Here is a 12281-nt window from a genome sequence, read left to right as displayed (position 1 = left end):
TATGTTTGGCGTAAAAGCAACACAGCTCATCACCCTGAACACAACATCCCCACTGTCAAACATGGTGGTGGCAGCATCATGGTTTGGGCCTGCTTTTCTTCAGCAGGGACAGGGAAGATGGTTAAAATTGATGGGAAGATGGATGGAGCCAAATACAGGACCATTCTGGAAGAAAACCTGATGGAGTCTGCAAAAGACCTGAGACTGGGACGGAGATTTGTCTTCCAACAAGACAATGATCCAAAACATAAAGCAAAATCTACAATGGAATGGTTCAAAAATAAACATATCCAGGTGTTAGAATGGCCAAGTCAAAGTCCAGACCTGAATCCAATCGAGAATCTGGGGAAAGAACTGAAAACTGCTGTTCACAAATGCTCCCCATCCAACCTCACTGAGCTCGAGCTGTTTTGCAAGGAGGAATGGGAAAAAATTCCAGTCTCTCAATGTGCAAAACTGATAGACATACCCCAAGCGACTTAAAGCTGTAATCGCAGCAAAAGGTGGCACTACAAAGTATTAACTTAAGGGGGCTGAATAATTTTGCACGCCCAATTTTTCAGTTTTTAATTTGTTAAAAAAGTTTGAAATATCCAATAAATGTCGTTCCACTTCATGATTGTGTCCCACTTGTTGTTACAAAAAAATACAGTGTTATATCTTTGTTTGAAGCCTGAAATGTGGCAAAGGTCGCAAAGTTCAAGGGGGCCGAATACTTTCGCAAGGCACTGTACATGAGACCCTTTACTCAGTACTTTGTTGAAGCACCTTTGGCAGCGATTACAGCATCAAGTCTTCTTGGGTATGACGCTACAAGCTTGGTACACCTGTATTTGGGGAGTTTCTCCCATTCTTCTCTGCAGATGCTCTCAAGCTCTGTCAGGTTGGATGGGGAGCTTCGCTGCACAGCTATTTTAATGTCTCTCCAGAGATGTTCAATCGGGTTCAAGTTTGGGCTCTGACTGGGCCACTCAAGGACATTCAGAGACTTGTCCCGGAGGAAGGTGAACCTTCGCCCCAGTCTGAGGTCCTGAGTGCTCTGGAGCAGGTTTTCATCAAGGATCTCTGTACTTTGCTCCGTTCATCTTTCCCTGCGATCCTGATTAGTCTCCCAGTCCCTGCCTCTGAAAAACATATGAAAAACATATAGTGCAAGTGTATTATGTTTATTTAAACATTTTCCCAGGTTGGTAAATCCCATTCAGTAGATTAATGAAAACATATACAGTAAAAATATATATTTTTCTATATTAAGCAATAAGTCACCTCGGGGGGGTGTGTGGTATATGGCCAATATACCACGACTAAGGGCTGTTCTTAAGCACGACGCAACACTGAGTGCCTGGATACAGCCCTTAGCCGTGGTATATTGGCCATATACCACAAACCCTGAGGTGCCTTATTGCTGTTATAAACTGGTTACCAATGTAATTAGGTGTCAGACCGTATGACAACATTTATTTTTACTGTTCTGTCTGCCAATCAGCATTCAGGGCTCTAACCATGGTCAGTGGTCAGCCTATCATGTGATGTGCAACTTTTGTTTTACAGCCTTGGATTAACACAGTCCTCTCATCAACTGCTCATCAAGACCTTGATTAGTCAGCGGTGTTAGTCTGCTCACTCTATCTCCCCAGGGTTGCGGTCAGATCACCTTTTTGAATAGTATGTAAGTCCTTTAAAAACACCCCTCTGACTCCCTCTATTCCTCCAGTAACTTCTGTCGGTATGGAGGATATGAAGACTCCTCGGCCCGGCGCCCTGATCAGAACACCTGGCTCAGTGTTCTTGCGTTCCTCTGTCGGGGCGGGCCTGCGAACTCCCCTGACCATCCCCTTTACCCCGGACCTAGACAGCCCCTTCTCCTCCCCCGCCCTGCGGCGGCTCACTGGCCCCCTGGAGCCTCAGGGGGCCCTGTCCCCCGGCTTCAGCTCCATCCAGAGCCCTCACGTCATGAGGAGGGGCCCCAAACTCTGGTCTGCTTCTACAGGTGAGGGACAGCCCAGGGGCCACACACGGCTGGTTTTACCGATGGACTAGTAGTTTCACTATACTGCTTTTGCTACTATGAGCCATGGGACTGCATAGTATGAGTGGTATCATATTTAATCACTTTAATTATTTATAAATATCGCATCACCCATCTCATATGTACTGTATTCTAAACTATACCACTGTATCTTAGTCCAATGCTGCTCATTTATTTATTTATTTATATATATATATATATGCACACACACATACTTAATCCATTCCTTACCTAGATTTACGTGTATTTTGGGTATATGTTTGTGAAACTGTAACACGGAACCAAAACCGGCTGCGCGCGTGCGCCATCGTGCATATATTTATTTTGTCCCCCGACACCAAACGTGATCACGACACGCAGGTTAAAATATCAAAACAAATCTGAACCAATTACATTCATTTGGGGACAGGTCGAAAAGCATTAAACATTTATGGCAATTTAGCTACTTAGCTTGCACTTACTCGCTAATTTGTCCTATTTAGCTAGCCTACTGTTGCTAGCTAATTTGTCCTGGGATATAAACATTGTTGTTATTTTTACCTGAAATGCACAAGGTCCTCTACTCCCGACAGTTAATCCACACATAAAACGGTCAACCGAATCGTTTCCAGTCCTCTCCTCCTTCCAGGCTTTTTCTTCTTTGAACTTTATATTGCAATTGGCAACTTTCATGATTTAGGTGCATTATCGCCACTGACCTCGTTCGTCTTTCAGTCACCCACGTGGGTATAACCAATGAGGAGATGGCACGTGGGTAGCAGCTTCTATAAACCAATGAGGAGATGGGAGAGGCAGGACTTGCAGCTCGATCTGCGTCAGAAATAGAACTGACTTCTATTTTAGCCCTTTAGCCCAACGCAGACGCTCATTGGCGCGCGATAATTGAATAATATAGATTTTTAAATGTACTACTGCACTGTTGGAGCTAGAAACACAAGCATTTAGTTAGATATTACCGCACTGTTAAAGCTAGAAACACAAGCGTTTTGCTACACCCACAATAACATCTGCTAAACACTTATATGTGATCAATACAATTTTGGTTAGATATTATCATTCTCCTTTCAGAACCATGGATTTGTTTTACCGCTGACGAGTCAACAACGGCGACGGTTATTGACCTATGAATTCAGACCATTCTCTGTTTATGTCTAGACTCCCAGCTGAACGGCAGTCCTCCGCCATCTCCTGGTCCCGCCCCCAGCCCGTCCCAGGCCCAACTCAAACCCTCCTTCCTTGTTACCTTCCTACAGAACAGGAAGGACCAGGTACTGCCTTGTGTTTCTAAAAATGTTCTCCCATTTGGTAGCTACTGACTAGTGATGTGGTGTATTATTTTAGCTATTATTCATTCTTTTTTATTAACTTTGTAATTGTCTCATTCAGGTTAAACATTTCTTGGCAAAGCGGATGCTGATAATGTATCTGTTTAACAAGGTAAGGGTGTGTTTACCTGCACGCTGTCTCTGGGGTGTGTTTACCTGCACACTGTCTCTGGGGTGTGTTTACCCGCACGCTGTCTCTGGGGTGTGTTTACCCGCACGCTGTCTCTGGGGTGTGTTTACCCCACGCTGTCTTAGGGGTGTGTTTACCCGCACGCTGTCTCTGGGGTGTGTTTACCTGCACGCTGTCTCTGGGGTGTGTTTACCCGCACGCTGTCTCTGGGGTGTGTTTACCTGCACGCTGTCTCTGGGGTGTGTTTACCTGCACGCTGTCTCTGGGGTGTGTTTACCCGCACGCTGTCTCTGGGGTGTGTTTACCCGCACGCTGTCTCTGGGGTGTGTTTACCCGCACGCTGTCTCTGGGGTGTGTTTACCCGCACGCTGTCTCTGGGGTGTGTTTACCCGCACGCTGTCTCTGGGGTGTGTTTACCCGCACGCTGTCTCTGGGGTGTGTTTACCCGCACGCTGTCTCTGGGGTGTGTTTACCCCACGCTGCTGTCTCTGGGGTGTGTTTACCCGCACGCTGTCTCTGGGGTGTGTTTACCCGCACGCTGTCTCTGGGGTGTGTTTACCCGCACGCTGTCTCTGGGGTGTGTTTACCCGCACGCTGTCTCTGGGGTGTGTTTACCCGCACGCTGTCTCTGGGGTGTGTTTACCCGCACGCTGTCTCTGGGGTGTGTTTACCCCCACGCTGTCTCTGGGGTGTGTTTACCCCACGCTGTCTCTGGGGTGTGTTTACCCGCACGCTGTCTCTGGGGTGTGTTTACCCCACGCTGTCCCTGGGGTGTGTTTACCCCCACGCTGTCCCTGGGGTGTGTTTACCCCCACGCTGTCCCTGGGGTGTGGGGCTGGGTGGTTTACCCCCACTGTCTTAGGGGTGTGTTTACCCCCACGCTGTCTCTGGGGTGTGTCCCTGTGCTGTGTTTACCCCACGCTGTCCCTGGGGTGTGTTTGCACGCTGGCTGGGACTCTGTCCCTGGGCTGTGTTTACCCCACGCTGTCCCTGGGGTGTGTTTACCTGCACACTGTCCCTGGGGTGTGGGGCTGGGACTCTGTCCCTGGGGTGTGTTTCAAATCAAATCAAACCCGCACGCTGTCTCTGGGGTGGTTTACCCCCACGCTGTCCCTGGGGTGTGTTTACCCCCACGCTGTCTCTGGTGTGGGGCTCTGTCTCCGGGTGTGTTTACCCCCACGCTGTCCCTGGGGTGTGTTTACCTGCACGCTGTCTCTGGGTGTGGGGCTAGGACTCTGTGTCTGGGTGTGGGGCTAGGACTCTGTCTCTGGGTGTGGGGCCAGGACTCTGTCTCTGGGTTGTGGGGCCAGGACTCTGTCTCTGGGTTGTGGGGCCAGGACTCTGTCTCTGGGTTGTGGGGCCGGGACTCTGTCTCTGGGTTGTGGGGCCGGGACTCTGGGTTGTGGGGCCGGGACTCTGGGTTGTGGGGCCGGGACTCTGGGTTGTGGGGCCGGGACTCTGTCTCTGGGTTGTGGGGCCGGGACTCTGTCTCTGGGTTGTGGGGCCGGGACTCTGTCTCTGGGTTGTGGGGCCGGGACTCTGTCTCTGGGTTGTGGGGCCGGGACTCTGTCTCTGGGTTGTGGGGCCGGGACTCTGTCTCTGGGTTGTGGGGCCGGGACTCTGTCTCTGGGTTGTGGGGCCGGGACTCTGTCTCTGGGTTGTGGGGCCGGGACTCTGTGTCTGGGTGTGGGGCCGGGACTCTGTCTCTGGGTTGTGGGGCCGGGACTCTGTCTCTGGGTTGTGGGGCCAGGACTCTGTCTCTGGAACTCATGGGCTCACTGCATGCTCTTCCCCAAATCATCCCTAACAAATCATCTACTTAATGCTGGAAGTTACCTGGTCTAGCAGGCGCACCATTCGCTCAGGCATTACTAATTAAACTCAGAGAAGGGCGCCATCATTTAGGCATTACTAATTAAACTGAGAGAAGAGCTCCATCATTTAGACATTACTAATTAAACTGAGAGAAGAGCTCCATCATTTAGGCATTACTAATTAAACTGAGAGAAGAGCTCCATCATTCAGGCATTACTAATTAAACTGAGAGAAGAGCTCCATCATTCAGGCATTACTAATTAAACTGAGAGAAGAGCTCCATCATTCAGGCATTACTAATTAAACTGAGAGAAGAGCTCCATCATTCAGGCATACAACATATCTGGGTTGTGCCAAAAGACCACTTTGTGGAGAAGCTATGTTTTCAAAACTAATGTTTACATGGATTCTGATTATTTCCAGAGATGCACAACATCCTGAAATATATGTAGATATCTTTGTCAGAACTAATTATATTTCCCTTGACGGAATGATGCTGAATGTAAATAAAAAAATAAAAAACATGCTTCATTTACCCCACCCTCACCTACTAATTCAACTTCCTCCCTCACCTACTAATTCAACTTCCTCCCTCACCTACTAATTCAACTTCCTCCCTCCATCTTGCTGAAATTACCAATGTCATCTGAAGGCTTTAACTACTTCCTTGAGCCAGAAGCTACGCAGTAGGGGGCGTTGACGCAGTAGGGGGCGTTGACGCAGTAGGGGGCGTTGACGCAGTAGGGGGCGTTGACGCAGTAGGGGGCGTTGACGCAGTAGGGGGCGTTGACGCAGCTAATCAGGTAAATAGTAATGCTGTTCATGGTTCTGGTTATTTGAATCACTACCAACTGAAGCAAACCGGTCATCTCCACCTTCCTCTGTCCTGTCTGTCCCAGCATGCTGTCATTATTGTGTTAATAGGGCTGGGAATGGCCAGGGACCTCGCCATAACACATTATCGGCAAAGCACATTATCGGCATAGCACATTATCGGCATAACACATTGTCACCGCACACATTATCGCCACATTATCGCCATGCCACGTTATCGCCGTATCACATTATAGCCATAGCACATTATCGTCATACACCTTATACACCTTACACCCACATTATCGCCATACACGTTATCGCCGTACCACGCTATCGCATTATCGCCATATCGCATTGTATCCAACACACATAATCATCACATTATCGCGATAACAAATTACCACCGCGATACACATTATCGCCACATTATCACCATACACATTATAAAATACCGGAGATGCAGATGAGCGCTAGCTAACCGTACCTTCTAGCAATATGATGGCTAACACCGTAGCCGTGGCTATAACACCATATGATTGCTGAAGGCCCAGTTAGCCGTGGCTATAACACCGTATGATTGCTGAAGGCCCAGTTAGCCGTGGCTATAACACCGTATGATTGCTGAAGGCCCAGTTAGCCGTGGCTATAACACCGTATGATTGCTGAAGGCCCAGTTAGCCGTGGCTATAACACCGTATGATTGCTGAAGGCCCAGTTAGCCGTGGCTATAACACCGTATGATTGCTGAAGGCCCAGTTAGCCGTGGCTATAACACCGTATGATTGCTGAAGGCCCAGTTAGCCGTGGCTATAACACCGTATGATTGCTGAAGGACCAGTTAGCCGTGGCTATAACACCGTATGATTGCTGAAGGCCCAGTTAGCCGTGGCTATAACACCGTATGATTGCTGAAGGACCAGTTAGCCGTGGCTATAACACCGTATGATTGCTGAAGGCCCAGTTAGCCGTGGCTATAACACCGTATGATTGCTGAAGGACCAGTTAGCCGTGGCTATAACACCGTATGATTGCTGAAGGCCCAGTTAGCCGTGGCTATAACACCGTATGATTGCTGAAGGACCAGTTAGCCGTGGCTATAACACCGTATGATTGCTGAAGGCCCAGTTAGCCGTGGCTATAACACCGTATGATTGCTGAAGGACCAGTTAGCCGTGGCTATAACACCGTATGATTGCTGAAGGCCCAGTTAGCCGTGGCTATAACACCGTATGATTGCTGAAGGCCCAGTTAGCCGTGGCTATAACACCGTATGATTGCTGAAGGACCAGTTAGCCGTGGCTATAACACCGTATGATTGCTGAAGGACCAGTTAGCCGTGGCTATAACACCGTATGATTGCTGAAGGACCAGTTAGCCGTGGCTATCACCGTATGATTGCTGAAGGCCCAGTTAGCCGTGGCTATAACACCGTATGATTGCTGAAGGCCCAGTTAGCCGTGGCTATAACACCGTATGATTGCTGAAGGCCCAGTTAGCCGTGGCTATAACACCGTATGATTGCTGAAGGCCCAGTTAGCCGTGGCTATAACACCGTATGATTGCTGAAGGACCAGTTAGCCGTGGCTATAACACCGTATGATTGCTGAAGGCCCAGTTAGCCGTGGCTATAACACCGTATGATTGCTGAAGGCCCAGTTAGCCGTGGCTATAACACCGTATGATTGCTGAAGGACCAGTTAGCCGTGGCTATAACACCGTATGATTGCTGAAGGCCCAGTTAGCCGTGGCTATAACACCGTATGATTGCTGAAGGACCAGTTAGCCGTGGCTATAACACCGTATGATTGCTGAAGGACCAGTTAGCCGTGGCTATAACACCGTATGATTGCTGAAGGCCCAGTTAGCCGTGGCTATAACACCGTATGATTGCTGAAGGCCCAGTTAGCCGTGGCTATAACACCGTATGATTGCTGAAGGACCAGTTAGCCGTGGCTATAACACCGTATGATTGCTGAAGGACCAGTTAGCCGTGGCTATAACACCGTATGATTGCTGAAGGCCCAGTTAGCCGTGGCTATAACACCGTATGATTGCTGAAGGCCCAGTTAGCCGTGGCTATAACACCGTATGATTGCTGAAGGCCCAGTTAGCCGTGGCTATAACACCGTATGATTGCTGAAGGCCCAGTTAGCCGTGGCTATAACACCGTATGATTGCTGAAGGCCCAGTTAGCCGTGGCTATAACACCGTATGATTGCTGAAGGACCAGTTAGCCGTGGCTATAACACCGTATGATTGCTGAAGGCCCAGTTAGCCGTGGCTATAACACCGTATGATTGCTGAAGGACCAGTTAGCCGTGGCTATAACACCGTATGATTGCTGAAGGCCCAGTTAGCCGTGGCTATAACACCGTATGATTGCTGAAGGACCAGTTAGCCGTGGCTATAACACCGTATGATTGCTGAAGGCCCAGTTAGCCGTGGCTATAACACCGTATGATTGCTGAAGGCCCAGTTAGCCGTGGCTATAACACCGTATGATTGCTGAAGAACCAGTTAGCCGTGGCTATAACACCGTATGATTGCTGAAGGACCAGTTAGCTGTGGCTATAACACCGTATGATTGCTGAAGGACCAGTTAGCCGTGGCTATCACCGTATGATTGCTGAAGGCCCAGTTAGCCGTGGCTATAACACCGTATGATTGCTGAAGGCCCAGTTAGCCGTGGCTATAACACCGTATGATTGCTGAAGGCCCAGTTAGCCGTGGCTATAACACCGTATGATTGCTGAAGGCCCAGTTAGCCGTGGCTATAACACCGTATGATTGCTGAAGGCCCAGTTAGCCGTGGCTATAACACCGTATGATTGCTGAAGGCCCAGTTAGCCGTGGCTATAACACCGTATGATTGCTGAAGGCCCAGTTAGCCGTGGCTATAACACCGTATGATTGCTGAAGGCCCAGTTAGCCGTGGCTATATCACCGTATGATTGCTGAAGGCCCAGTTAGCCGTGGCTATCACCGTATGATTGCTGAAGGCCCAGTTAGCCGTGGCTATAACACCGTATGATTGCTGAAGGCCCAGTTAGCCGTGGCTATAACACCGTATGATTGCTGAAGGCCCAGTTAGCCGTGGCTATAACACCGTATGATTGCTGAAGGCCCAGTTAGCCGTGGCTATAACACCGTATGATTGCTGAAGGACCAGTTAGCCGTGGCTATAACACCGTATGATTGCTGAAGGACCAGTTAGCCGTGGCTATAACACCGTATGATTGCTGAAGGCCCAGTTAGCCGTGGCTATAACACCGTATGATTGCTGAAGGACCAGTTAGCCGTGGCTATAACACCGTATGATTGCTGAAGGCCCAGTTAGCCGTGGCTATAACACCGTATGATTGCTGAAGGCCCAGTTAGCCGTGGCTATAACACCGTATGATTGCTGAAGGCCCAGTTAGCCGTGGCTATAACACCGTATGATTGCTGAAGGCCCAGTTAGCCGTGGCTATAACACCGTATGATTGCTGAAGGCCCAGTTAGCCGTGGCTATAACACCGTATGATTGCTGAAGGACCAGTTAGCCGTGGCTATAACACCGTATGATTGCTGAAGGCCCAGTTAGCCGTGGCTATAACACCGTATGATTTCAGTAGAGTTTCCTCACTCATTGTTGTCTCTCCCTGCAGCTGCCAGAAGCCTCCAGTCAGGCCCTGTTTGCTGACAGCCAGGTTCACATATGGGCTCTGCAAGGTCTTGCATTCTTCATCAGATTTTTGCAGAAAACAACAGATTTTCACATTTTGTCAAGATTTATATTGTAGCCTAATCTTCTCCCTCCTGTAGGTCTGTCTCACCTGGTGGCAGCGTCCTTCTCTGAGGACCAGTATGGAATAGTTCAGACCACCCTGCCTACCATCCTCAGTACCCTACTGCTGTTACAGGAGGTTAGACATGTGAAGTTAATTTTAATTTGACAGCTTCAGACCTGCGTACTTTTCACTTAAAATGAATCTAATAATGGTACAGTATTTGCTGCTTCTCGCTGACCTATTCTTAGCTTGTAATGTTTCACTAAATTATTTGATTTTTTTATGGGGGGGGGATCAACATATTAGTTAGCACAAATCCATCCATACCAAGACTGCTTAGTGCCTGACTGTCTTCTTTCCCTCCCTCTCCTCACCCCCCTCTCTCCTCACCCCCTCTCTCTCCTCACCCCTCTCTCTCCTCACCCCCTCTCTCTCCTCACCCCCCTCTCTCTCCTCACCCCCTCTCTCTCCTCACCCCCTCTCTCTCCTCACCCCCTCTCTCTCCTCACCCCCTCTCTCTCCTCACCCCCTCTCTCTCCTCACCCCCTCTCTCTCCTCACCCCCTCTCTCTCCTCACCCCCTCTCTCTCCTCACCCCTCTCTCTCCTCACCCCCCTCTCTCTCCTCACCCCCTGTCTCTCCTCACCCCCCTGTCTCTCCTCCCCCCCCCTCTCTCCTCACCCCCTCTCTCTCCTCACCCCCTCTCTCTCCTCACCCCCTCTCTCTCCTCACCCCCTGTCTCTCCTCACCCCCTGTCTCTCCTCACCCCCTCTCTCTCCTCACCCCCTGTTCTCTCCTCACCCCCTGTTTCTCCTCACCCCCTGTCTCTCCTCACCCCCTCTCTCTCCTCACCCCCTGTTTCTCCTCACCCCCTGTTTCTCCTCACCCCCTCTCTCTCCTCACCCCCTGTTTCTCCTCACCCCCTGTTTCTCCTCACCCCCTGTTTCTCCTCACCCCTGTTTCTCCTCACCCCCTGTCTCTCCTCACCCCCTCTTTCTCCTCACCCCTGTTTCTCCTCACCCCCTGTTTCTCCTCACCCCTGTCTCTCCTCACCCCCTCTCTCTCCTCACCCCCTGTTTCTCCTCTCCTCCCCTGTTTCTCCTCCTCCCCTCTCTCTCCTCACCCCCTGTTTCTCCTCACCCCCTGTTTCTCCTCACCCCCTGTTTCTCCTCACCCCCTGTTTCTCCTCACCCCCTGTCTCTCCTCTCCTCACCCCCTGTTTCTCCTCTCCTCACCCCCTCTCCTCCAGGCTGTGGATCGTCACTTCAAGCTCCCCCATACCTCCTCTAAACCAGGTCACTGTTCCTGCAGTATGGGAGATGACAGTTACAAGACGCTCCGCTTTGCCCTGCGATCCACCCTGAAGACTTCTGTCTACAGGATCACAGCCACCTTCGGAGGACACCTCCAGTAAGAATAGCAGATGTAGTTAAACACCACTTTAATGCGGTCCTGGACCTAAAAGATACGGTAATATGGGGGGCCGGACCTGAGAGATACGGTAATATGGGGGCTGGACCTGAGAGATACGGTAATATGGGGGGGGCCGGACCTGGAGATACGGTAATATGGGGGGCTGGACCTGAGAGATACGGTAATATGGGGGGCTGGACCTGAGTGATACGGTAATATGGGGGGGGCTGGACCTGAGAGGGGGGGGCTGGACCTGAGTGATACGGTAATATGGGGGGGGGGCTGGACCTGAGAGATGTGGTAATATGGGGGGCTGGACCTGAGAGATACGGTAATATGGGGGGGCTGGACCTGAGAGATACGGTAATATGGGGGGCTGGACCTGAGAGATACGGTAATATGGGGGGGGCTGGACCTGAGAGATACGGTAATATGGGGGGCTGGACCTGAGAGATACGGTAATATGGGGGGCTGGACCTGAGAGATACGGTAATATGGGGGGGGCTGGACCTGAGAGATACGGTAATATGGGGGGGGCTGGACCTGAGAGATACGGTAATATGGGGGGCTGGACCTGAGAGATACGGTAATATGGGGGGCTGGACCTGAGAGATACGGTAATATGGGGGGGGCTGGACCTGAGAGATACGGTAATATGGGGGGCTGGACCTGAGTGATACGGTAATATGGGGGGGCTGGACCTGGACCTTTAATGATACGGTAATATGTGGTAATATGGGGGGCTGGACCTGAGTGATGTGGTAATATGGGGGGGGCTGGACCTGAGAGATACGGTAATATGGGGGGGCTGGACCTGAGAGATACGGTAATATGGGGGGCTGGACCTGAGAGATACGGTACTATGGGGGGCTGGACCTGAGAGATACGGTAATATGGGGGGCTGGACCTGAGATCCTTTAATATGGGGGCTGGCCCTGAGAGATGTGGTAATATGGGGGGGGGCTGGACGTGAGAGATGTGGTA

At 50.5% G+C, this 12281-nt stretch overlaps 1 protein-coding gene across 2 annotated transcripts in view; it reads left to right on the top strand.

Moving 5' to 3' along the window:
• Positions 1-12281, top strand: part of ndc1 (NDC1 transmembrane nucleoporin) — a 44001-nt gene that overhangs the window by 30199 nt on the left and 1521 nt on the right. For both annotated transcript variants that reach the window (XM_042329244.1, XM_042329243.1), the window contains exons 12-17: positions 1715-1990; positions 3185-3297; positions 3416-3466; positions 9763-9826; positions 9920-10020; positions 11134-11294. In XM_042329244.1, the coding sequence (XP_042185178.1) occupies positions 1715-1990; positions 3185-3297; positions 3416-3466; positions 9763-9826; positions 9920-10020; positions 11134-11294 (766 nt within the window). The remainder of the gene's footprint in view (positions 1-1714; positions 1991-3184; positions 3298-3415; positions 3467-9762; positions 9827-9919; positions 10021-11133; positions 11295-12281) is intronic.

Source organism: Oncorhynchus tshawytscha, linkage group LG10 (assembly GCF_018296145.1).
Source record: "Oncorhynchus tshawytscha isolate Ot180627B linkage group LG10, Otsh_v2.0, whole genome shotgun sequence".
Taxonomy (NCBI): domain Eukaryota; kingdom Metazoa; phylum Chordata; class Actinopteri; order Salmoniformes; family Salmonidae; genus Oncorhynchus; species Oncorhynchus tshawytscha.
This window is presented reverse-complemented; position numbering and strand designations above follow the sequence as displayed.